At 33.0% G+C, this 27,095-nt stretch overlaps 6 protein-coding genes across 6 annotated transcripts; 3 read left to right on the top strand and 3 right to left on the bottom strand.

Moving 5' to 3' along the window:
• The first annotated feature begins 68 nt into the window (after positions 1-68).
• Positions 69-4,373, top strand: Lerp (lysosomal enzyme receptor protein). The gene is made up of 2 exons (XM_015940423.3): positions 69-3,587; positions 3,868-4,373. Exons 1-2 carry the CDS (start codon positions 520-522, stop codon positions 3,983-3,985), a joined length of 3,186 nt encoding a protein of 1,061 aa, XP_015795909.2. The 5' UTR covers positions 69-519; the 3' UTR covers positions 3,986-4,373.
• Positions 4,374-6,216: 1,843 nt separating this feature from the next.
• LOC107372294 (proteasome activator complex subunit 4) lies at positions 6,217-13,015 on the bottom strand. The gene is made up of 7 exons (XM_015940502.2): positions 12,323-13,015; positions 10,537-12,055; positions 9,515-10,459; positions 7,474-9,441; positions 7,280-7,408; positions 6,767-7,201; positions 6,217-6,682 (listed from the first exon to the last, which is right to left on the bottom strand). Exons 1-7 carry the CDS (start codon positions 12,754-12,756, stop codon positions 6,548-6,550), a joined length of 5,565 nt encoding a protein of 1,854 aa, XP_015795988.2. The 5' UTR covers positions 12,757-13,015; the 3' UTR covers positions 6,217-6,547.
• Positions 13,016-13,849: 834 nt separating this feature from the next.
• LOC149094745 (amino acid transporter heavy chain SLC3A2-like) lies at positions 13,850-14,718 on the top strand. The gene is made up of 2 exons (XM_089266157.1): positions 13,850-13,887; positions 13,950-14,718. The coding sequence occupies exon 2, from the start codon at positions 13,960-13,962 to the stop codon at positions 14,398-14,400; it is 441 nt and encodes a 146-aa protein (XP_089122283.1). The 5' UTR covers positions 13,850-13,887; positions 13,950-13,959; the 3' UTR covers positions 14,401-14,718.
• Positions 14,719-15,058: 340 nt separating this feature from the next.
• Positions 15,059-17,046, top strand: LOC107372293 (succinate--CoA ligase [GDP-forming] subunit beta, mitochondrial). The gene is made up of 2 exons (XM_015940501.3): positions 15,059-15,853; positions 16,013-17,046. The coding sequence occupies exons 1-2, from the start codon at positions 15,217-15,219 to the stop codon at positions 16,675-16,677; spliced, it is 1,302 nt and encodes a 433-aa protein (XP_015795987.1). The 5' UTR covers positions 15,059-15,216; the 3' UTR covers positions 16,678-17,046.
• A 3,021-nt stretch (positions 17,047-20,067) lies between these two features.
• LOC149094744 (putative peptidoglycan muropeptide transporter SLC46) lies at positions 20,068-21,745 on the bottom strand. The gene is made up of 3 exons (XM_089265857.1): positions 21,334-21,745; positions 21,111-21,263; positions 20,068-21,023 (listed from the first exon to the last, which is right to left on the bottom strand). Exons 1-3 carry the CDS (start codon positions 21,743-21,745, stop codon positions 20,068-20,070), a joined length of 1,521 nt encoding a protein of 506 aa, XP_089121983.1.
• A 2,734-nt stretch (positions 21,746-24,479) lies between these two features.
• Positions 24,480-26,825, bottom strand: LOC107372004 (putative peptidoglycan muropeptide transporter SLC46). Its single transcript, XM_015940147.3, has 3 exons — positions 26,050-26,825; positions 25,803-25,955; positions 24,480-25,724 (listed from the first exon to the last, which is right to left on the bottom strand). Exons 1-3 carry the CDS (start codon positions 26,459-26,461, stop codon positions 24,763-24,765), a joined length of 1,527 nt encoding a protein of 508 aa, XP_015795633.2. The 5' UTR covers positions 26,462-26,825; the 3' UTR covers positions 24,480-24,762.
• Positions 26,826-27,095: the final 270 nt, after the last annotated feature.

Raw genomic sequence — 27,095 nt, 5'->3', positions numbered from 1 at the left:
TAGCCACGTGATGTTGTTCTCAAGTTGAAAAAAGCAGTTTTGAGACGACTGTAGGTAATCATTTTGTGTTTTACTTTCGTTTTAACTGTTACATTTTTTTTAATTGTGTACTTCTTGCTTATAAATTGAACTGAAATTGTTAATCACAGTGTTCGCAGATGGTTAAAATATATTTATTTCGATGTAAATAACATCAGAGTTGAATGTTTTTCTTCTCTATGTTTTCTTCTTTCTCCTGTTAACATTCTATTACCTGTTGTCCATGGTTAACTTCATCTTCTGATTATATTTTCAAGTGACACGGTTTGATTTATTGATTGGAACAAACACAAGCTTAATAAGGAGACCTTATTTAAACTACAAGATTTTTCCTGGTTCTATTTGTTTCAAGATATAACTCTTCATCTTCTCAACTAAGTGATATAATAGAAATATTTATAGTTGTAAAATTGTAGCTTTTAAAGCTGCTGATTCATTTGGATTTCCTCTTAACCCGTTCATTTTTTTTCCTCAATCAGAATGGAAAATCTGATTCACATCAAAAGGTGTTCTAGACTATCTTGGTCTAATCTCTCTGCATTTATTGCGTCTTGTTTCATTCTAATCTCTTTTTTCATCTCGCTTGTAAATTGTGTTGAAACCAAAGCTAATTTAAACCTTACTACATGTTTGGTAACAGTCAATAATAACGTCTATAATTTAAGTTCCTTGGTTAGACATGATGGTGATCAACCCTGGCAATTGAATACAGTTATGTCTTTGACATTCCCTAGCCACCAACAAGTATTTATTAATCTCTGTCAGCCATTACCAAAAATATCACCTTTATTCACGGATGGAGGATGCAAAGAGTCAACTAACTCATCCATTTGTTTAGTTGATATGAATAATAATAGTACTACCTCACTTGCAGACTACAACAATATCGAGGCATCTTATGATGATGAGATGGAAGCAATCCATTTGCAAATGATCTCTACGAGCTCTACAATAAATCTATATATCCATTGTAATCCAACTTTGAAGAATAATCAACCCATTCTCGTTTATCAAAAAGCCAACAATCTCAACATTGAATGGTTTGATGCTGCTGGATGTCCAAAAGAAGAAGTTATTGGCGAAGATTGTCAAGTTAGCGTACCCAGTATGGGTAAAATTTTCGATCTGAGACCTCTAAGCAAGACTGGTGGCTATGATTTCCCAGAAGATGGCTATCACTATTATATCAATGTTTGTGGTCCAATTAATAGAACGCAATGTGGTCCTGATTCAGGCATTTGTCATTACAGTAAAGATGGTAAAATGCATTATTCTCTGGGTAAATGGAGTGATAAAGTTTCCTATTCGGATGGTATATTAACGCTTGTGTATGGTGGTGGTGATCCATACCGCAATGCTCAGAAAACGCCCCGTGTTACAAAAATTATGTTTATTTGTAATGCTACTGCCGGTGTAGGAAAACCTGATTTTGTCGAAGAAGCTAATAGGACATACATAATTCATTGGGAAACTAATTATGCTTGCCCTAAACCAATCAGATCTGTTAATTGTATTTGGCAAAACTCGACCCATCGAATCGATCTGAGTCCTTTCAAAAAAACTACGGGAAACTTCATAGTACCATTAAGCAAAAGTATTGTTGTTATCAATGCCTGCAGTCCAATCAATCCTAAAATACATGGAATTCAAAAATGTCCTTACTCCAGTGGTGTCTGCTATATCCCCAACGTTTTTGATTCAAAAAGTTCAAAATCAAAAGCTTTGAACCTCGGTGAACCTATTGGTCCACCACAGTTACTTTTCGACGATCAAATAAATTTGCTTTATACTAATGGGGATCCCTGTCCCTATTCTGATCCTGCTTCACAATACGTCACCCGTATAACCTTCTTATGTGATCGAAATGCTGGTGAAGGTAAACCTAATTTGATTGAAGGTAGCCCTCAAAGCTGTGAGTGGTTATTCGAATGGAAAACTAGTCTAGTCTGTGAAGCTCGTCCTATTTTTGCTCACCAATGCGTATTCGAAGACAATATGAATGGATTGAAAGTCGATCTGACTAAGGTTTTCGATTCATTTTCTCTAATAACAGAGCAAGAAAATTCAACTTTAAAACACTTTTTCATCAATGTTTGCTCCCATAGATCTCCTGCTAAAGGCTATCAAGATATGGTATTAGCTAAAAGATGTGTAAACTCATCAATTTGTTATGAAGAGAGTACTTTATATGATAGTACATCTGCTAACTACATCAGTCTGGGTAATCTTCAAAGTAGCGATTATTCTTTTCAAGGTGAATCATTGATTCTGAAATTTGGCGATGGATCAACTTGTGGCGAAAACAAAACTTTCTCCTCTGAAATTGACATAAAATGCTCTTCATCTGCTATAACAAACTACCTTGGTCGTGATTTTTCTGAATGTTCGCACAAATTCTTCCTGGAAAGCTCACTTGTGTGTGGCCTCAAATCTCCTAGCTGCACCTATCGTGTTAATGACTCATTGGTTGATTTAAGAGAGCTGTCATCTATAACTCATGCTTGGAAAGTTAGAAATATTAAGGACAAAAATAAGATTTACTATTTCAACTTATGCAACAAGATTCCGAATGATCACCATGCTGCGGACGGTATTAGCTCAGTAGTTGAATGTGATTTGATTGATGATGAGGAACATTGTATACACCCGATCGGTAGAAAAGATATGATGACAATGAATATGGAATATAATGCAGATAAGTCTAAAAAAGCTCTCATTATCTCCTACACTAATGACAAGTCAAATGTATGCTCGAACGTCTCTTCAGTAACCACCAAAATTAAGTTAGTGTGCAGTTCCATTTTCCGTTCTGAACCCAAGTTCATCCGAAAAATTGACAATGGAACAGCTTGTGAATATCATTTCGAATGGGAAACATATCTTGCTTGTTTTTCACATGAATCTGAAAGATTGGAACGTCCCATGGTCCGTGAAGGAAACTATTTCATCGACAACCGACCCGAATTAGAAATCGACAGAGCTATTGATATGAATGAAATTTTCAATAAAATACATACCGTAGTGGAAGGTAAATATGAATATACCCTGGATCTTGCTGGAATTGAAGCTGACCCCGAAGGAAATTGTAAAAACGCAGCTATTTGTCAGAGAGAAATTAATGGCTCTTTCACCCGAGACATTGGCTCTCTTAAAACAGAAATGATGGTCACTCAAGGAACTAAAGTAAAACTCAAGTTGACAGCCACCAATCATCAAAAATGCGGTAAAAACAGCCGTAAAAATGTTACCACAACCGTGTTTTTCCAGTGTAGCAGCTCAGAATCTGGTATTGGTTCTCCAAAATTCTACTATGAATCTAATGATTGCGATTATATTTTCTTGTGGGATACCGATATTGTGTGTCCAAGTAAAATGCAGCCTGCTGCTGATTTGTTAGCTCATCTTCGAAGTCAAAGTGTCTCTAAATCACAGGGTTTCTCAGCTATTGCATCAATGTTTGGTGCACTCATCATAATAATTTGCATCGTTGGTTTAGCCATTGTTCCTGTTACATGGATTTTATTTCGGTTAAGTTATCGGGAAAAAAGGTTAGTCCCTTGTTTATGAATAAATTTGAATATGAATATGAATCGATTCCAATATTTAGTTAAGAAATCTTTAATTTCCTAATTGATTTATCAACAAAGTGAATCATCAAAGTAATTTAAAGTAATTTAAAAACGCTTTAATGAATTACCTTTGAAAATTCATGTAATATTATTCTTATTGATTGTAACTGTTTACCGTCAGATTTTTTACTTTTATGAGACTTTCTCTGCATTCATTATTATGATTTATCATTGAAATTATTTCTTGATTTTCCAACAGGAATTATCTAGTCCATTGGATCCGAAGTAAATTCCGGTCTCCGGTAATCACATCGTTCACTTACTCCCAAGTTTCATCCGATTCCACCAAGTTAGTATCCATGAATGATGACCTTTAGCATCAGGAAATGGAGAAAAAAGACAAAGAAAATTTAATAATTTAAAACTATTTAAAGAAAAGGTCCTATTTTCTACAGGTCGAAAAAATACCTAAAAATAAGAGAGAATGAAACAAAATGTGAAACAAAAGAAACATTATCATTCAAATTATCAACCTTAAAGAGTTTATTTGTATAAAACAAAATATGTAAGGATTCAACTACAAGACTGTGTTAGCATTTATCTTGGTTGATCTAACTTATCAAAAGGAATGTTTCTCGTTTTCTTTTGCTTTTTTGTCAACCAACCATCTCATTCTTTCGAATGAAAACCTCATCCAAAAAAAACTCATTGTTCTCAAATGTTATGTAAAATAAAATATAATCGAATTATCTTTTTACTATAAAACCATGCATCTGTTAATAATTCAATCCTGATGTTGTTAATGCATAATCATTTTATTACCGTTCAATCTTTAACGACTGATCTCCTGTTAACAATAACATCCTATAACCAAGTTATTACTCCTGTTTACTCTGATTTAACCTGCAATTCCTGATTTCTTTATTAGCAATTTAATGAACTCCATTTCAACCAATTAACTTTTTCATACTTTTTTTCATTGAAAAACAAACAATCGCTGATAATTGAAATGAACGATATCTAATGCTATTAGCATATTATTTTCAATTATATTTCATGGCATTTTAATTTAGCAGGTAGAAGACATTTAATTTGCATAGAAACGGGATTTTAGATTAAATAACGAAATAACCTTCAATTATGAAATTTCAATCCTGGTCCATGTTGATTCAAATCAATTTTAGGATAAGAGATATAAATCTAGACATTTCCAACTTATCTTTGATAAAACATTGCCTCTACATTTATTTGTATTTCAATAAACCATTGTACCTTTCGTTTATTGACAGATGATGAGTTGATTATAAAACCTGTTTTTTAGTAATCGTCAAAATCAAACGCTGAATCAACATATTACTTTAATGACTGATTTGTTCTTGAAACTTCATCAGTGAGTTATCACTAATGAACCAACTGAATGTATAAAACTGTATTGACATTTTCCTTTATTCCAAAATGATCATTGACTATTAAGTGTTTTTGCCTTCCTTCAATCTAATCATTAACACTAAGACAATACAGATTTTCTTTATAATAAAAAAATTTTAGTTTATTTTTATTTGACATTTATTATTTATTATCACAAATCAACCTGTAATTGCCACTATTTTTTATTATTTTGCTTCAAAACAAAAAGGTCAATGCATTGAGATACAATGTATATATTGTTGTCATGTCGACAAAACATGTTTTTACAGTTGAATTTTTTGTCTGATTAGATTGAAGACTGATGATTAATTCACATGATGTTGAGTTAATCTGCTTCACAATAATCACAATAACAATCAAATCACACCGAGACATCACATTAAAGCCAGGATGTTTTCTTGGTATAACTTTTGGTAATCTTAGAGGCTACCTAAAATCAATCATAACAACCTAGTATCGCACTTATTTGAGATATTTGAGTAGTTATTGAAGGGCCCGAAATTATTAATTATTATTAGATCAGTATTTGTTATAAACGCTTTTACTATTCGGTAAAGATGCGCTTAGATTTCACTGAAAATCACTCCTAAGTTAGAAGTTCTAACTCATTTTGAAGCAATGTGCACGCGAAGAAGTAAAACAAGCTTCACGCGAGGAAGTATAAGTGAATAATATTCACTTGTGTGTCAGAAAACTAAATTACTTATGATGGGTTGATTATAAACGTAACATATGTAATGAAAGTTGAACTAATGGTAAATATATCAAGGGACTTTGAACGTTATTTTGCTTCTTATTTCTACACAACTGTAAGTTGAAAGTAACAACCTTAATTGAGATTCCCATTTAAATGTCATCAATAATCAACTACAAAAAAGTCATTTTTCAATTGTCTTGATTAATTTGAAATTGAATTCACAAATTATTATCAGAAAACACTTAAGTTGAATAAAATTACAATGGATTGTTTCTATTAAAAGCAATGATGGAAGATAATGTGAAAGATTTTTTGTTCTTTTGAGTTGAAATGTTTCTAGTAAATATAATTACGTTTCAACTGGAAGTAAGTAAATAATTGATTAATTGTCTTGGACGTTCAAGTAATGTCTTGTTTAAAAGCCCTTTTCAGTACATAAAGATTTTTAACAATCACGAAAGAAAAACAAAAGGATTCTAGATATTTTCAGTGTATTCTTAATTTTATATTGCCTTAGTATTTTCAAATTTTAACAATATTCATTTGTATTTTTTTATAATTATAATATTTTCGTATTAGATTCTATAAAGAGTTATACCAATGGTTTTGTTACGTCAAATTGGGTGGCTAGTTGACTTTGATTATTATCACCAGATTTCAACTTTGTCAAACCATTCGACCTGATTTTCATTTCCAATGGGTAGATCCATCTAAAATTATGATTATTTATTAGTGTCGTTATTCATTTCTAAATCATTTTGTCCGTTTAATTTTTCAGCTTGTTTAACATGACTTTGATTGAATTGAAACAAAATTAGGCATAATAGTTTGGTGAAACCAGTAAATCTGTAATTATCGCAAGTTGATCTTCATTGAATTTTTCCTTATGTTGACGCCAATTGTCATGATGGGTCCTCTTAAAGTCTGAGAGAGCCTTTCTGATGGTTGTCTAAAAATTTAAAAAGATCCGATCAATGATTAGTAAAAATTTAATTAAATTAAAAGATGATTTAGAGGCGAAAAATGATCTTACTGGAATTGGTTGAGGATCATGAAGGTGATCACCAAGAAACATGAGAACATCTGGAAGAAATTCGGGAACATCATATGGATAAGCATGTACAATTGAACATAAACCAAGAGCGCCGCCATGTTTTTCATTCAACTCGGAGCTATCATAGCCGAAGTTTTGTGTACTTCGAGTCAATTTTCGTGCACATTTCCTTTTAAACCGATTAATCAGTGTTTTATCAACCTTTATAAATTGGTAATGAATAAGGCCACCAAGTAAACCGGCGGCCTTTTCTCGAACTTCCAAACGATCGTCTTGAAGAAGATCAAAGATTAAATTAGCTACTGTTTGATTGCGCTCAGGATCATTCATAAGAGTAAAAAGATTGGATGAAACCATCAATTGGAGAAATGAAATAACACAAACTCGAGTATGCCATGATTTATTTACTTTCATCTAAATATTGAAAATGTAAAAAAGAATGAAAATAAGATTAATTTGAACAATTGAGAATATTAAAATTTTAAATTCTACCTTTTGGCAAACACCTAAAGCAGCATTAATGAATTTTTCATTGATAGAGCATTGACCGATTGAATTTAAGGCTTCATGTGCTGATGCAGTTAGCTCATCATCTTTTGCACGATATTTAATCTCACAGACCTAAAGAGTGAAAAAGATTGTAGATTAATAACTAATTCAATTTTGAAATAATTCATTTAACTTACAATTGGTACAAGCTGAAGAATCAAAGGTCTGGTTATGAAAGGATTCAGTGATAGATGAGGGTGAATCCAATAACAAATAGTTGTGACAAGATTGCTACAATCTTTATCAAATTCATCGACCGAATTACTACTGGAATCTACAACAACAACCTCTGACGATGATGATGATGATGGTGAATGTGATGAAGATGGTGGTGATAAAGATGGCTGCTTGTCGTTGATACAAGCTGCCTCTAACTCTGGTAATGCAACGGCTAAAAGTTCATCAATTTTAGGATAATTTTGCAAAGTTTTGTTAGCTGAATTGAAGAAATCATTATCAAATTGTAATAATTGAGTTAATGAACAACCAATCAATTGTCGTATATTTTGATATGAGTTTTTCAGATGATTATGTTTCAATATGTGATCAAATAAAAGTCTTATATAAGGCATGGCTCGCCAACATTGACTAGTGAGCACATCACTCAAAATTTTCAATCGTGAAAAAGATTGGAATGAAGTTGCAGCTGTATCATTAGAGCAAAGAGGATCTTCAATAAGATACGAAAGTAGCCAAGAGAAACGCCGACCATCCAACCGACGAAAACCAAAGGAACAAAATTCAACATAATGTTCAGTTGTTTCACGAGAAATGATTTTCAATAGTTTCTTCATAACAGGTTCCAAAAATTGTCGCAGAGAAATGATATCTTTGTAAGGCCAATATTTAGACCCTCGAACAAGACCCGTTAATATATCACAACCACATTTATGAATATTATCTTTAGTTTCAAGAGTCATGTTTTCAAGGAAATCACGGAAACAATCTAAAGGTGTTATACCAAAGTTGCAAAATAATCCTTGGAACAGCTTGTATCGCCTTGGTCCCAGTAAACTAGTTTTTTTATCATCAAGTGTGATAAAGTCCAGAAGTTTAGTGACCTTAGCTTTGTCTAGGAAAAATTCAAGGATTACAGCTTCATCGGGACCAACAGAGTCTAAATTGCGAGCAGGTAAAGCTTGAGCATCAGTGTAATATTTGACACCTTCATGAGGACAGTAAGTAGGACTTATAAATGTGGAATTGACAAATTTCGTTGATTTCCACACGGTTTCATCCATATAATCAATTTCTGGTCGTATATAAAGCCAATCACAGGATTTAACATCGTCAGAGTTGTAGTCAACAAAAGTATGTTCAAATTCAATTTTACGTTTGTGTTGTCGTAAAATGGCAGCAACACCATTGATACAAATACGTCGGATAGAAATGTGATCATTAATTAAATTTTTAACAAGTATGCGAACTCCTTCAATAGGAAATTTGATGTCTTTACGAATGAGAGACTGTAGTAAAAGAAAGGCAAATTGTAAATGACGCCAATGAAGTTTTCCACTTTCAATTGAATCAACCAACGAATGAACAAACGATTCATAAAGATCACGATTTGCTTTATTGGCGGCTTGACATGAAATCACTCCTTTATTGATTTCCTCCTCACTAGGCATAGGCAAATTAGGTAAAATACCACGAGTGTAAAGTTGTTTGCCAATATTTTGAAGTTCAGTAGATATTTCAAAGTTAATCAATAATGGTTGAAGTTTGGAGAATGCATGTTTACTAAGTTGCTCAATTAAGACAATAATTGCTGGCTTTTCACTGTATTCTGTGTTGATTAAAGACAACCACAATGGTGTAACACATTCCCAGTCAGAGACTCCCATAAAAGCAGCTGTATGGTGATTAAGCAGAATTGAAAGAGCTCCTTGAATTTCTTCTGTTTCTCCGGCACGTTTCTTAGCAAACACTTTGGTTAATTCAGAAGCTATCAAACGATAACCAAAAGGATGTTTGAATAGAGATAAAGCTGCATGAGCTTTAGCTCTAACTTCAGAATAATGACTCAATGCAAGAGCAAAGAGATCAAGAACCAGATCACGGTGAAGATTTGTGAATTTTCCCCAAACTCTGTGAGACATTCTTGTCTGTAAAATAAGAAAGAAGAAAAAGAGAGATTTAACATAATGACGTTTAAGTTGAATAAAGAAAATCATTTACCTCATGTTGAATCCGCACTCTGTCTACTACAATTTTTCTTGGTAATTTTTTACGACCATAAAGTTTATTATCAAAATTTTTCCTCATAGCAGAATAATTTTCACGATTAATTTTCATAAAACGTCCACTTTTCATCCATCCTAAGACAAATTGGTATATACAAATGATAAGATCTAACGATTTGATGTCATCATCACAATGGCTGATTATGTGCTTTAAAATTTTTCGCGTTGATTCAGCAACAAGTTGACGAGGATTAACTCCAGAGGAAAGAAACAATGGTTTGGTCCCAATCTCGTGAACACGTTCACGTGGAGGTGGAACAGGAGTATCAAGGATAACATATTCATCCGAATCAAAAGGAGGTAAGACACAAAAAGCACCACTAACACAATAGAGGACAACATTTAAACTTCTGTGAACTGACTCACGAGTCAGTGTCCGTTGATCTTCAGTCCATTCTTTGAGACATTGTAATTCAGTAACTAAAAATTCATCTAGTAATTTCTGTGCAAATGAAATTTCAGTATCTGAAGGCACAAACCAATCAATGACAATGTCATCCTCTTTTTCGTGAATACCCCATAGACGGATAGGATTGATATTTTTAAAGTCAGATAATTGTTCCCATGATAAACTGAAACTATTTTTCGAACTTGGATAAACTGTCGTTAAGCATTCGAAGCAGTTTTTAAGGATAGCAGCAGCGGGTTTGTATCCTTGACTGTGTTTCAACTTCAAGCCTCGTCTAACAATATCAATTATTTTCTGTTGATGTTGTTCGAGAGCGCTTCCTTCAACAACTATTGCAGAGGCAATTTGTAAAGCTAATGATAGTTGAACATCAATTGAATCTTCTTCAAAAACATCTTCATTCTCCGTTAAGCCCATGATTGTTGAATGTAAGTAAGGCATAAATTTGTCTAAAACTTTTTTCGGGCGAACCTAAGGTAAGAGAAAAGAGAAAAAATTAATAAAATTAAGAGATAGTCAAATAAGAAGAATTACGGTCATTAACTTGCCTTAGCAAAAAGTTCACAAACTATAGCCATTAGTTTAATTGTAGACCTAGATTCAAAAAGTCGACCTCCAAGGAAAATAAACATCTTGTCCAAAGCTTTATCAAAAATTTGAGGAGAAGAATGATAGAGAACCGTGGATAAAGAAATCACCATGGATGACTCGAAATACGATTCATCTGAACTTTGTTTGATGGGATCATTATCAATCTTTTCTGGTCTATGTTCTGGTGAATAATTTTCAACTAAAGTCAACACTTTTTCTAGAAAGATTAAAACAAATTCTTCGAATCGAGCCGTTTCCAAAGCAATGTTATACTCATTTTCTGTCAAGTCATTACGAATGTCAATCATCGCTGAGCAGTCCATCAAAGGTACAGAATCTACCAGATTAGTGATTAGTCCAAAGGTGTTGCCGCACTTTTTAATGTCATTACAATCAAGCCCAGGAAGTGATGAAAAAAGTAAGTTGATGAGATGAGTTTTACCATCTTCATAACGATCAAGACCATTAACCATAATAGGTCCAACTACTGTCAAGGCGGACATAAGAGAATTAAGTCGATGAGCTTCTAAATTAGAATCGAGAGCAATGTATAATTTTTCAACTAAAGGTGGGATAACTTTCTCTGGTCGTAGCCATGCTAGATCACGAAGAGCAGTAAATGTAGCTCCAGTTCCAAACCGTGAAAACATTGTTGTTAACAAAATTGGTAGCAAAATGTCAACAAATTTGTCAATCTCGGCATCTGTTATCTGATACTCTTTTGGAGCTTTAGGTTCCCATGATTTTTTACGGTATCTTTCACAATGTATACGTCTTATGAAAGTCAAAGATAATCTAGACAGTATATTGGTTAATTGTGAGTTCCATCGAGACATGTTACTAGGATGGAAATTTGATTCTACAGCTTTGAAAAGACCTTCAATGTATTCGAGAGCTTTTGATTGAGGTCCACCAATCATGGCAACAATCCAATTAACCAAAGATGAACAATCAGTAGAAAGTGCAAGAATTGCCAATGGTGATTGAATAACAGAATTATTCATGGCTTTGGTATATTTGTTGAAAATGGTAGGCATGTATGGTGTCCAATCGATGTAGCCAACATTGTGCACTGCCAAGCGAGATAACAATTTAAACAAAATGTTTTCATACTGAATAGCATTAGGTCCTGCCCAAAGGGCCACGATTTCATCAAACCAGAGTTTGTATCCTTTATCATGATGTTCGGGAAACATCTTTGTGGGCAGAAAAAGTCCTAGTAGAAAAGCGCAACGAAATATTTTACAAGTTGTGAATGGACATAGAACTGGACGAAGTTCATCAAGAATCTCTTTAGTTGCTTCAACTGCAAAATAATTTCTAGATAATTCAATAAGGCTCCTGATATTTGATTCGAAACCATAAGATTGGCCCATCAAGAATAGATTTTTCCTTTCAAATATGAACTTGCAGTAAATATCGTAGAGAGGACGCCATTCAATTACTAAATCTTTTGATGATATTAAACGTTGCTTCCTGTTGATTAATCAAGATAAAAAAAGTTAATTTGTAAATGTTAAAATGATTATTTGCAAAGTTGTGGATAAAATAAGTTGATAATAATGCATCCTAATCTTTATCAATCGTACAAGAGTCAGAATGACAAGCATATGCAACGAAAATCAAACCTGATCGCATTTAGATAAAGAGTATAGATAGATTTTCTTTGATTCTCAGAATAAATAATTAAGACTAGTTGAATAATCATGAATGAATCACTGGATGTGATAAAATTTGATTTACCTTAACAATGAATTTAGAATTGATACAATGCCTGATAAAGTGGACATTTCAATTCCAGGTATTTGCATGGCTTGGAAAAACAATTTGATTAACAGTATATGATCTTCTTTGGTAAAATATTGCTCATACAGAGCAAGGTAATATTTTACCTCACTAACACAATCAGTTTTGTGAACGGACAGGAGTAAACATTTTCCCAAGTTTGCCTTAATTTCTTTGAAATAATTGGCTGCTTCTTCTTCAAGAACAGAAGCATAAGGTAGATGACGATTGTAGGGACTATACGATTGAGCTGGTTGACCACAGATGAAACGATTAGAAGCAGGTATCATCTCAGATTCTGTACTATCATCAGAATCTTCCACAGGAGATTCTGTCAATACTAAAACAGAGGCTACAACTGGTGTTGAGTGATCACTTAAGTCACAGGCCATGATTATTAATTGGCTTTAGTCAAATATCCGTTCAAATCGGTCTAAATAAAGTAAAATTTGACAAATGATGCTGATGGTAAACAAGTGAAAAATTTGTAAAGTGGAACAAGAGAAGAAAATAAATTTTAAGACAAGATATGATTAAGACAAATCACAGAATATTTAAAAAATGATCAAAGTTGTAACTAATTAAGGCAAATTATGCTGTAATAAATGTTGAAAATTTTGTCATTTTAAATCAACTTATGTCTAATCATCACAGAATATATTCAAAGAATAAGTAACTACAATGTATGCGTAAGTATAATCACGTGACCAACGTACATATGTTTGGTAATTGAGCGCGTATTTTGTTTAATTTTTTACTGAAATCAACAGTAATTTAGCTCAATTAATTTATCTTGACTATCAATTTGATGTTAAATCAACACCGTTTTATTGCAAAATCTTCCTTATTGATGTAGTGAAAATATTCATTGAGTTATGGCCCTCTTTACTAATTATGTTTACGACAGTGTTTAAAGTCAAGTGACTGATTTTACTCTTTTCAGGACCGTATTTAATACAACGTATTTCAGTGTCTTCCAATCTCATGAACTCTATTCATTACATTGAAACTTGGTATTTGCAATGGATAACTTCAAGATCAAGCTTTGTTGCCCATTAACCGAATAATAATTAACCGGGTTCTTTATAAAAACTGGTTGCTACAGCTTTGGATAGTTTGACAAACTCTAGTCACAATTTTACTTTTTCAGTAACCTGATGATGGGATTGAACTTTTTCCAACATTTTGTTGATTTGCAAACATTTTTTTTAAAATTAAGATGAACTTATTGATTAGCGATTATTGATGTTTGTCTAAAAATACATTTGTTGCATCAAAGATGGTTACTTAATCCATATTTTTCAAGTAACGAGTGAAGGCATAAAATATGGATTACCATTTCGATTAACAGTTTAAAAGCTTATCATAGACTTGTCTTTGCTTGTTAGATAAACACTGTGATGTAACTTTGTGCAATACTGAGACAAACCCTGCTTATATCATTGTATAAAAATAACGGTCTCTGTTAATTTTTGGTAAAATCACACGTGCCTTCTTGAACCATTTTGTTTTATAATAAGTAAGTAAGTTTATTTTCCAGTTATATCTTGAAGTGATTAATGTTTTGATTAATTGATATGTCCAGAGATTTAGAGATGGATGTTAAGGAACCCTTTTCCAGTAGATCAGCTGAGTCTTCGCCATCAAAGGTACAATTCGTTTCTTCCGGTGTAGAAGAAAAAAGAGGCGAAGTTAAGGTTGCTATTTCTGGTTACAATGGAATCAAGATTGGATTGAATAAAGAAGAGCTAATGAAATATGCTAATGATCCTTTTTGGATAAAGGTCCGTATGCTCTCCTTCATCTTATTTTGGATTGTTTGGTGGGCTACTCTCGCTGGTTCAACCGTCATTATCTTCTATACTCCTAAATGTAGTATTCAATCTGATGTTAAAGAATCCACTGGAATCATCACCACTACTTTGGCTGGTGTTATGGACAATTCAACCAATGTGCCAATAGTTTCTACACTAGCTTCTACAATTACTACAGCAGCTTCTACAGTAGCGTCAGTAATAATTAACGTATCTTCGTAACTGTGATTCAATTATTTCTTGTGAAACTTTACGACTCAAAGCTCGATAAGTCTTATTCAATAACCGTAAATGCCTGATTATTTAACCAATGTGATTCTTGTGCAATTATTACCATTAATAAGTTTAGTTTACATCTGATGTCCTATGTAATTATTAATCTACTTCATTTAATATTGTTATTTATTATAAAATGATATTTGATATTTCATTGCGAGTTTTTTACGTTATCGCAATTTTATTAGATATTGTTTAACAAATTTTGGTGAATCATATTAATTTTTTGCTCTACTAACAAATAAAATATTAACTTAAGTTTGATTCAAATTGTAAATTATTTCATCTCACAATTGTCAATATTATCATATCAGAAAACTTAATCTCAACCTTGATTAACCTCGACTCTGGAGGGACCTTTAAAAAAATTAAACACAATTCCTCAATAGTGACTTTGGTTTTGTTTTGTTTTATAATTTAAAAGTTCTGTCAACAATTAAGATGTCTTAAATCAATTTCAATGTTATCACTGTTTTATTCAGGTTCCATCACCAATAACAAGCCCAAAGAGTAAAAGATGCAAAGAGAAAGTCTCACTCAATCTTGATCACATGGTTGCTTGAGATTTTTGTTTACTGCCTGTGTAACAACTTCATTGTGCCTCGATAGGTTTTCACATTTCATCTTTATTTCCTCGTATTGGTTTATTTAATTTGTTTATTTGGTTTAGTTTATTACATATGTTATTTTTTTAAGTTTACTTTAAAATCTTAATTAGAGTTAAATTAATCAGTGTCATCTAAATAATTACGTGACGAAATCATGGCTACAAGACATCTTCTCAACCGTTGTTATACATTGATTGACAAGGCATCTCTAGGTCAACGTGTTTGGAGTTTATGTGGTAGCCAACAAAGAAGGTTTATAGACTTGCAAGAATATCAGAGTAAAAAAATTATGTCCGAAAATGGTTTGACAGTTCAAAGGTTTAAAGTTGTTGAATCGTTGGAAAATGCTGACTCTAATTTGTCTGATTTTACTTGCTCCGAGTATGTTATTAAAGCTCAGGTATTGGCTGGTGGCCGAGGAAAAGGTTACTTCAAGAAATCTGGTATGAAAGGAGGAGTTAAATTGACTAAAGACAAGAAGGAAATTTTACCACTGGTCAAGAATATGTTGAATGATCATTTGGTAACCGCACAAACAACAGAGGAAGGTGCTCTTGTCCGTAAAGTTATGGTTGCTGAAGCGTTGGACATAGACAAAGAATATTATGTTGCCATTTTATTAGACCGTTCTTCTGGTGGACCTGTTCTGGTAGCTTCACAATTTGGTGGTGTAAATATTGAAGAAGTTGCCGAAAAAACTCCTGAAGCCATTCACAAATTTCCTTTACCTTTGACTGACAATCAAGAGCTTGACCAAGATTATCTCAAACACATTGCCAAAAAAGGATTAGGTGAGATTATGCTATAATATAGTGAAAATGGAAATACAATTATCCATACAATTTCAAGTTGAGAGATTATTACGCTTTGGATTTCAAAATCATTGTGTTTTCCATAATGTTCATTGTAACATATTGAATCATTAATTTTTATTATTATTTTCATTTTAGGTTTAACCGATCCAGAAGTTATCGACAGGGCTGCCAAGGAAATCGCCAATCTATTCAAGCTATTCGTTAATATCGACGCTACTCAAATTGAAATCAATCCTTTTGGATTAACACCTGAAAAAAAGGTGGTCTGCTTTGATGCAAAGATACAATTTGATGAGAATGCATCTTTCAGACAAGGATGGGTTAAAGAATTGGAAGAGGAAAATTTGGAAAAAGAAGACCCTCGTCAAGTTTTAGCCAAAAAATATAATCTTAATTTTGTTGCCATGGATGGTAACATTGGTTGTTTTGTCAATGGCGCTGGATTAGCTATGGCAACCATGGATATCATTCATCATCATGCTGGATCTCCTGCAAATTTTCTTGATGTTGGAGGTGGAGTGACTCAAGATGGAGTAGAAAAAGCTTTCCATATAATAACCCAAGATCCAAAAGTAAAAGTAATTCTGGTCAACATTTTTGGTGGAATCGTTAACTGTGAAACTGTGGCCGCTGGTTTAATTGCAGCTCATCATTTGGTTAATGTACCATTGATTGTTCGCCTTGAAGGAACCAATCAAAAATCTGCCATGAAAATGTTGGAAACTGTTCCAGGTATAATAACTGCCAGTGATTTGGATGAAGCTGCCCAAAAAGCTGTCAAAGCCGCATTAGGCAGTTAAGAAGAGAGACTTACCTGAACTGTCGACATTTTTATTAATCAAGTGATAAGACAAAAACGAGTCGAGTAATTGTAAAGAGAATCAGGTGGTGATAATATTAGGCTGTTTTGTGCATATAATTTTTAATGATTGCTTCCCTGATCGACTGTTTCTCAACATATTTGGGTTTCTCAAAATATTAAATGATAAAATTGAATACGAAAGATGACCAAATTCCCTGCAGACTCCAATCAATTGTTAACTGTTCTCATTTTTGTTTATTTTGTTACTCTAATGATATCAATAGATAATCAGCGAGATTTTTCGAAAGCGCTCGCATATTTGAAACAGAGCTTATTAATTATAATAAAACGCATCAATTATCTTTAATGGGCTTTCCTATGTACGTGCAAAACCTACTGTGTTATCCTTTTTGACTTTGGTTTTACCTGATTTTTCATTCAGTAAATCTTGGTTCAAGTTTCATCTCAATTGATTTATCAAGCTTTCAGATTAAATCTCTAGATTTATTGATTTGAAATCATGATTAAATCAACTTCACACGGCTTCATATTTAGATTGAGATTGAACCATTGTTTGATTAGTTGAAGGATGAGAGCTGGATCTGATCGCACATATTTTTTAAACTCAATGATCAAATAGATTTCGCAGAGTACTATTTTGGACCAATCAATTTTTCAATTATTAGATTTATAAATCGCTAGATATTAATGTAGTAATCGCGATGTATTAAAAGATGTAATAAATGCGAGTTTTTAATTTTTTAATAAAACAAATATAAAGTCAAATGCTGTTTCAATCATTACTTTTATTTATTAACAGGTTCTGATTATCATGGAAATCCATGCTTAAGTCAAAAGTATAAACTAAAAACTGTGAAAATTGAACCATCCAGATAGACTTAAGGGTAAACTTTACCAGTTTTTATCGAAAAAATTGGTTCTCTTGACGAGGGACCAATTCTAAGGCAAATAGTGCATTCGCTTTGTATTATAATTATAAATATTTATTCAATTTTGAATCGATGGCATTGTATTACAGAAAATATTACAGAAAAAGATGAAGATGATTTAGAAATGAGATTCGAAGAAGTAAAGCTTGGTGTTAATTTGCTTAGAAAATTGTAAATTAAGATTGTCATAATACAGACCATTAGCATTGAAAAATGGGTCATAAATGAAGTTAAAGTTATCGTGGATCTAATTAATCGTCAGTAAATAAACTATGAAACTGAATTATGATCGTCGAGTGATTTTTTTAATGCCAACGATCAACTTGCATAGTTAATTTCATTCAGTTAATTGTTCCTCTATGATTTAGGCGTCAAATTTTCATCTATTAATACGAGTTGTTGCTAAAAAGACACAATAAACACATTTGCAACGTTTTTGCACAAGTTTACACAAATGCTGCAAAACAAATGGCCAAAAACGGATGAAAATTGATTTATTTCCAATTTAGTTTGTGTCAGTTTGTAGGGAAATAAAATCTGAATCCATAGGTGCTGTTGAAAAACTTCTCCGGCCCATAGTTTTTGAGAAAAGCGCGTCCAAAGTTGAAACTTCGATCGGCTTTTGTACGTTTTTGGAAGCAGATTTTTTCAGGAAACTTACTTGCAATATGTTATTTTCGATTGTTTACCAGAAAATGAACTTATTTTGTGAAATAAAACTTTCCGTTTTTCGTAAAACAGATAAGTTCGATTTTGATTTAAACCGACTTTTTTCTGTGACCTAAACACTTAGAGAGCTGAAACTTATTGTTAGTGGATAAAAATTGTAGCTACATATCGACAGTTGAATGATTTTTTCGAGACATTGACAATTCTCTTGATTTTGGCCCTTTTGCATAATAACTTCGAACATTAATATTTCGAGAATGGTCGCACCTACAATCAACTTTCATTGAACAATCATCAGATGTTGTCATTAGCGATACTATGATAAGACGGAATACCGAATTTAATCTGAGTTAATCAATTTAATAATGAATATCATTCCAACATATGAGATTTGTGTTTGGATAAACATTTAGCTTTATAAATAAAGTATCAAGACAAACAACTCAAGTAATAAAATGCTATAACTTGCTTTCTGGTATCTCGAATAATTTTATAATGCAGTATATTATAGCTCATGTCGTAATCTAATGATTGGTTGATGAATGTTGGTTGTAGGTGCAACCATTCTCGAAATATTAATGTTCGAAGTTATTATGCAAAAGGGCCAAAATCAAGAGAATTGTCAATGTCTCGAAAAAATCATTCAACTGTCGATATGTAGCTACAATTTTTATCCACTAACAATAAGTTTCAGCTCTCTAAGTGTTTAGGTCACAGAAAAAAGTCGGTTTAAATCAAAATCGAACTTATCTGTTTTACGAAAAACGGAAAGTTTTATTCCACAAAATAAGTTCATTTTCTGGTAAACAATCGAAAATAACATATTGCAAGTAAGTTTCCTGAAAAAATCTGCTTCCAAAAACGTAAAAAAGCCGATCGAAGTTTCAACTTTGGACGCGCTTTTCTCAAAAACTATGGGCCAAAGAAGTTTTTCGACAGCACCTAGGGACTCAGTTTCTATTTCCCTACAAACTTACAGAATCTAAATTTGCATGAGAGCAATTTCCACCCGTTTTTGGTCATTTGTTTTGAAGCATTTGTGTAAACTTGTGCAAAAACGTTGCAAATGTGTTTATTGTGCCTTTTTAGTAACAACTCGTACTAATAGATGGATATTCGAAGCCTAAATCATGAAGAAGCAATTTACTGAATGAAATTAACTCTGCAAGTTGATCGTAGGCATTAAAGTTTCAAAATTAGACAAGAGATCTTTTGTTTTGGTCTACTTTTTCGATTAAAATGTACAATTTAACTGGTTAAATTGACTTACGGATCGTAACTATCATTAGGGCGATTCCTATGATTCATGTTGGACTTAGTGGTGGATAGCAGGGTTGAGATAAATTTGGATGAGGTGAAACTGGCAGGAACCATTGTGACAAGGGCTGGTGCAGGTTGCGAGTTGGTTCAGTTAAAGAGGGAAAGATGATTGTTCCTGAGCGATTAATGTGAGATGGAGTGTTGGATAAGTTGGAGAAGTTTTTTAATAGCAATACTTGACAATCCAAACTTTGAAGGGACTCATTTTTTACCCGTTTTCGCCCATTTGTTTCAATTCGTGTCAATTTGTGCACAAGTGCATGATTGTGTTTAAAGTTTCCTTTTAGTACAAATCTAGTCAAACAAATCTTTTTTCTTGCCCAAAAAAGCTGTTCAAAAATTTTCATTGACCGAATCAAGCTACAGTCTTTTCTTGAACTGATAGTCAGAATCTATTATAATTTGTATTTAAATCATGAAATAAAGTAAGTCTCGTAAAGTGAATTAAGTTATTTATTATGTATTGAAAGTTCAACTTGGTTTTCTTGAGTTTCTTTTTCAGCAATCAAAACTAAATCCCATTTCTGCTTGTTCATGTTCAGTAAAATAGAGTTAGCTAAAGGAATGGTGAATAATAAACCAGTAATTATGTGCACAAGACCAGGATTGTAGTCCAATGTTGCTGTAAATACTTTGCTGTAAAACACTGATGAAATTGTTGGAACGAATCCTCCAATAACTGATGAAAATGCATAAACTTGACCAATCTCGTCTTTATGAATCATTCGAGAAATGATTGATCGATCGGCAACAAATATCACACCAGCGAAAGAACCAAATATGACAAAGAAGTATGATACTGGACTAAGGATAAAACCTTTGGCAAGATAAACCGTCATTATTGAAACAATACCAATTATGGCCAATGCAGTATCATGAAGGTGCATTTTATGAATGAATAGTGGAGGGCCAATGAGTACACCCAAAGCAGGGAAAATAATGAGAATGGACCCATAATATGCAATTTGCTCAGCACTGAAATGATATACTTTTTGGCTAAACTGGTATCCAATATGATGTTCACCGGTATAACAGATATTCGCTATAAATCCAGTGAATATTGTTAATGTCAAATACCAATGAGCATTATTTGGTCTTCTTTTGAAAACAGTGCGACTTGCATGGAAAATATTGTCTGGTTTGATTATATCATAAATTATTTGTTTCACTGTTTTCTTCTTGTTTTCATTATTCTCAGAACTTGAAGTATCACCATTTGGTTGAGATTCGTCTGTTTCAACCTCATCGTCAACAGCGTCATAAAGCAACAACATAACCCAAACAGCCGCAATAACCGCGATTACCGATGAAATGATATAAACTCCAATGTAGTTACGAAGCTGGTTTGGAAACCATGGTTTAGATGCGAGTACACCTCCACCCAAAAGATTTGAAATAGGCATAGCTGTCGTTATCAAAAATGAGTCAATCATTAGGCGTTTATAATTCAATTTATGCTAAATGGTTATTAGGTTAAAAAGATAAAACTTACTTGCAAATAAGCAAATTTCGATGATTGTAAACCTGACAGCTCGAAACTTGGCTGGTGTCTTTCTTGTTGCATAAGTAAAAGTTCCAATGGATATTATAGTTCCGCTTCCAGTGAACACTGGAACTAAATTTGTCCATAATAACGAGTCAGCGACTTGAAAGCAAACGTTGAGCGTCAAAGGAGTTGAATAAGTACTCTATAGTAACGTGTATCTATTGCTTACCCATTTCAAAGTTTAAACATTGATGTATAATCATAATGTTTTGACAGACGATTGCTAAAGAGGCTACACCAGAAAGATACCGGAGATGACCAGGATATTTATCCATCCAATAACCCAAAATGAGGGACAGAATGATGGCTGGTATTGTTGTCATTAGAGTAATATGCATTTTAAGTGTTGTCGTGTTTTTCAATACATCATTCTTAACTGCTTCCAATTCAGATCCAGCCTTTTCCAAATTTAAACAGACACTTTCATTTTGCGAATACGCGTTGATACAATATTTATCCTGCATCAATTGGTTGAGAGCAATTCCAGGTAATGAAGTACTTAAAGTTGCCAAAAAGTAAAAAACATCGATTCTCAAAAGTTTAGCAAGTTCCCAAACCTCTTTGGAAGTAATTTTGGTCATTTTATCACTTTAAATGAAACTTTAATTAATTGGAGTTCAACTACTATTCACTGTTAAGGGCCGGTCCGGTAATCATTTCAATCTCAATTAAAAATTATAAAGAGATGTTCACCGGACACTTTAAACTATATGAGCATGACAAAGGTAACATTTTTCCTCAATCAAACCAATGATATCGTTTCAAGATAAAAAATTTTAATGAGATATTGAATTAAATGACATTAAATGAGATTGAAAATGATTACCGGACCGGCCCTAACTGTTGAATAAACTGGAACATACTGAGGAAAAGTTATTAGACTTTATTGTTTTCTTTGTTCTCCAGTTCAAATTCAGTACAGCGATTGCTTCTAAAACAGTGCCATTAAATTTTAGAGTTTCTATGCACTCAATTGGATCGAACCGATAAGCTAATAGGCTAAACTAAACACAAATTAATATACTGCAGATCAAACCGTAGATTATGATTGTATAAAAGCCCTCGCGTAATTGCTTCATATTGCACCTAAAATTTTACAGATCAATTTTAGGTTGACACTAATTGAAAAAGTGGGCAAAAATGGGAAAAAGTTGATTTCAATCAAATTTAAACTCTGTTGGTTTGTAGGCAAATAGAAACTGGGACCAATAGTGCTGTTTAAAATCGGATGATAGTCTTCGGCGAAATCGAGTCCAAAGTTGAGATTCAATTCAAAGTCAATTTGTAATTGATTGAATATTTTTACAAATCGAATGCACTAAGCATAGTTACCAACACTAAGCACTGTTATTTGCCTCAAAGTTGTCTCCGCAAGTCCGCGTAAGGAAATTATAATAGTTATTCGTTATTTTTAGCTGGTGTAAGTTTAACTTTGTTTTCTTGAGTTTCTTTTTCCTTTTCATCAATCAAAACTAAATCCCATTTCTGCTTCTTTATGTTCAACAAAATATATTAGATATGTATGTTAGCTAAAGGAATGGCGAATAATAAACCAGCAATTATGTACACAAGACCAGGATTGTAGTCCAATGTTGCTGTAAATATTTTGGTGTAAAACAATGATGAAATTGTTGGAGAAAATCCTCCGATAGCTGATGTAAATGCGTAAACTTGACCAATCTCGTCTTTATGAATCATTCGAGAAATAATTGATCGATCGGCAAGAGAAATGACAGCAGAGAAGCTACTAAATATGATGAAAAAGTAGGCTACGGGACTCAGAATAAAACCTTTGGCAAGAAAAGCCACCATTATTGAAACAATGCCAATTATGGCTAATGTAGTATCATGAAGATGCATTACATTAATGAATAGAGGAGGACCAATAATTACACCCAAAGCAAGGAAAAGAATGATAATGGAACCGTAATATCCAATTTGCTCAGCACTACAATGATATACTTTTTGAGTAAACTGATATCCTATGTATTGATCACTAGAGTAAGCAATGTCTGCTATAATTCCAACCAGTATAGTTGATATTAAGTACCAATGGGCATTATTTGGTCTTCTTTTGAAAACTGTGCGACTTGAATGAAGGATATTATCTGGTTTTATTATATCATAAATTATTTGTTTGACTGTTTTCTTCTTTTTTCATCATTTTCAGGACTTGAGACATTTTGTTGCGATTCATCTGCTTTAACCTCATCGTCAGCAGCGTCATATAGCAACAACATAACCCAAACAGCCGCAATAACCGCGATTACCGATGAAATGATATAAACTCCAATATAGTTACGATGCTGGTTTGGAAACCATGGTTTAGCTGCGAGTACACCTCCACCCACAAGGCTTGCAACAGGCATAGCTGTCAATATCAATTATAAGTCAAGCAATGCGCTTTTATAATTAAAATTATCAGTATTAATGAAAAGATGTAACGTGCTTGCAAATAAACAAATTTCGAGTGTCATAAACCTAACAGCTCGAAACTTGGCTGGTGTCTTCCTTGTAGCATAAGTAAAGGTTCCTGTTGAGATAATAATTTCGCTCCCAGTGAATACTGGAACTAAATTTGTCCACAATAACGAGCGAGCTCCTAAAAATTAGATGTTGATCAAATTATTTGAATAACAGTATAGTTTCCTAATCCTTCACGATTATCTATTACCCATTTTAAAGTGTAAACATTGATGTATAATCATAATGTTTTGACAGACGATTGCTAAAGATGCTACACCAGAAAGATACCGAAGATGACCAGGATATTTATCAATCCAATAACCCAAAATGAGGGACAGAATGATGGCTGGTATTGTTGTCATTAGAGTAATATGCATTTTAAGTGTTGTAGTGTCTTAACTTTATCATATTCAGCTCCAGTAGTCTCCAAATTTAAACAGACACTTTCATTGACTGGATATGTGTTGATACAAAATTTATCCTGCATCAATTGGTTGAGAGCGATTCCAGGTAATGAAGTACTTAAAGTTGCCAAAAAGTAAAAAACATCGATTCTTAAAAGTTTAGCAAGTTCCCAAACCTCTTTGGAAGTAATTTTGGTCATTTTTATCACTTAAATTGGAATCAAATTCAAGAAGTTTATTCACTTCTAACACAAAGTTGAATAATGTCCAACACTTGTGTGTTGAAAAAAATTAAACTGAAGTTTCCATTGGATAGACTTCACTATTTACCGGGTAAAAGTTTCCCCAAAAGTGTACCAGGTATTTATGTGTAGGATAAAAAGATTTTGAATAATTTTCTCATTTTTTGCAAACTTGAAGCAAATGACGATACAATGCAAATTCATTGACAAGGAGCAGAATTTTTGAACTTTATTGAGTTATTTTTTATAATACAATGTTGCGATATTATAATAATTTATGAAGTGAAAATAAACAAAAAGGATTTATTGATCTTTATTTATAATTGAAACATCATAAAATTTTGGTTTGATTATTTGGGAAGCACGAAATGAATGATTAAAAAGATCTGTTTTAAACGATGAATTAGTCGAGATGGAAGTAAGAATCTAATTTGTATCAAAATTATGTAATTCACAATGTAAGTCCGGATAAGGGAATTAAATTCGTTATTTTGCAAGTGTTGTGAGTTCAACTTTGTTTTCTTGAGTTTCCTTTTCCTTTTCAGCGATCAAAACTAAATCCCATTTCATCTTTTTTATGTTGAGTACAATAGCGTTAGCTAAGGGAAAAGTGAATAATAAACCAGCAATTATGTACACAAGACCAGGATTGTAGTCCAATGTTGCTGTAAATACTTTGCTGTAAAACACTGATGCGATAGTTGGAGAAAATCCTCCGATAGCTGATGAAAATGCATAAACTTGACCAATCTCGTCTTTATGAATCATTCGAGAAATGATTGATCGATCGGCAAGAGGAATGACAGCAGCGAACGAACCAAATAGGGTGAAGAAGTAGGCTATTGGACTGAGGATAAAACCTTTGGCGAGGAAAGCTGTCATTATTGAGACAATACCAATTATGGCCAATGAAGTATCATGAAGATGCATTACATTAATGAATAGAGGAGGACCAATAAGTGTACCCAAAGCAGGGAAAATAACGAGAATTGCCCCATAATATCCAATTTGCTCAGCACTGAAATGATATACTTTTTGCGTAAACTGGTACCCAATATGTTGCTCACCAGTGTAACCAATGTTTGCTATGATGGACACCACGATTGTTGATATTAAGTACCATTGAGCATTATTTGGTCTCTTTTTGAAAACTGTGCGACTTGAATGAAGGATATTATCAGGTTTGATTATATCATAAATTATTTGTTTCACTGTTTTCTTCTTGCTTTCCTTATTATCAGGACTTGAGGCATCATCCTTTGGGTGAGATTCAGCTGTTTTAACCTCATCGTCAGCAGCGTCATATAGCAACAACATAACCCAAACAGCCGCAATAACCGCGATTACCGATGAAATGATGTAAACTCCAATGTAGTTACGATGCTGGTTTGGAAACCATGGTTTAGCTGCGAGTACACCTCCACCCACAAGGCTTGCAACAGGCATAGCTGTCAATATCAATAATCAGTCAAGCATTAAGTTTTTATAATTAAAATTATCAGTATTAATTGGAAGATGTAACTTACATGCAAATATGCAAATTTCAAGTATCATGAACCTAACAGCTCGAAACTTGGCTGGTGTCTTCCTTGTAGCATAAGTAAAGGTTCCTATTGAGATAATAATTCCGCTTCCAGTGAACACTGGAACCAAATTCGTCCATAATAGCGAGTCCGCGCCTAAAAAAATGAACGTTGAGTATCAAATGATTTGAATAACAGTATAAGTTATACTGTATAACTTCCTCTTCAATCACGAGGTTGCATTACATACCCATTTCAAAGTGTAAACATTGATGTATAGTCATGATGTTTTGACAGATATTTGCTAAAGATGCTGAACCAAGAAGATATCGTAGATGACCAGGATATTTATCAATCCAAAAACCCAAAATGAGTGATAAAATCATCGCTGGTATTGTAGTCATTAGAGTAATATTCATTTTAAGTGTTGTTGTGTCTTTCAATACATCATTCCTAACTGTATCATATTCAGGTCCAGCAGCCTCCAAATTTAAGCAGACACTTTCGTTGACTGGATATGTGTTGATACAAAATTTATCCTGCATCAGTTGGTTGAGAGCGATTCCAGGTAATGAAGTACTCAGAGTTGCCAAAAAGAAGAAAACATCGATTCGTAAAAGTTTAACGATTTCCCAAACCTCTTTGGAAGTAATTTTGGCCATTTTATCACTAAAAACTTCTAACAAAATAATTGAAGTGTCACAAACACTTGTTTGTTGCAAAAAAAATTAAACTGACATAAAATTTTCATTGGATAGACTTCACTATTTATTTGTTCGTCTTATTACAGTCAGAAGATTAAAGGTATCAATTCGTGAACGCATTGTTTATGATCAAAATAAAAGCATTTCCAGATTGTTAGATACGTTTCTCGGTACTCATTAAATTAATAAAGCACTGCACCCAAAGACGCCCTCCTTAATCCCCTTAATACAGCTGTAAATGATTCAAAACATTGTAAAATGATGCAATTATGCACTTGAATAATTACTCAAATATCGTCAAATTTAAATCGAAATTTGGAAGAGCACAGATTAAAAGTGGTAATAATATGAACTTGGAAATTTACTGATCGACAAGAGCAAAAGATTACACTGAAAAGGGAGAAACTCTATTCTATTCAACCATCAGTTCCACTATCAGGATTTTATTCAAAACAAATATTTGTTATTGAAAATAACTTGTTAGTTGAAACAGTTTCGCTGTGAACCATTGAAACCTTGACTTATATCTAATTGATTTCATTTCCCTTCATTGATTTCAAATAAATGTAATCAAAATATTGTCACCTATTAA

The sequence above is a fragment of the Tetranychus urticae genome, chromosome 1, assembly GCF_039701765.1.
Source record: "Tetranychus urticae isolate SD_2017Ah chromosome 1, NJAU_TeUrti_SD_1.0, whole genome shotgun sequence".
NCBI lineage: Eukaryota > Metazoa > Arthropoda > Arachnida > Trombidiformes > Tetranychidae > Tetranychus > Tetranychus urticae.
This window is presented reverse-complemented; position numbering and strand designations above follow the sequence as displayed.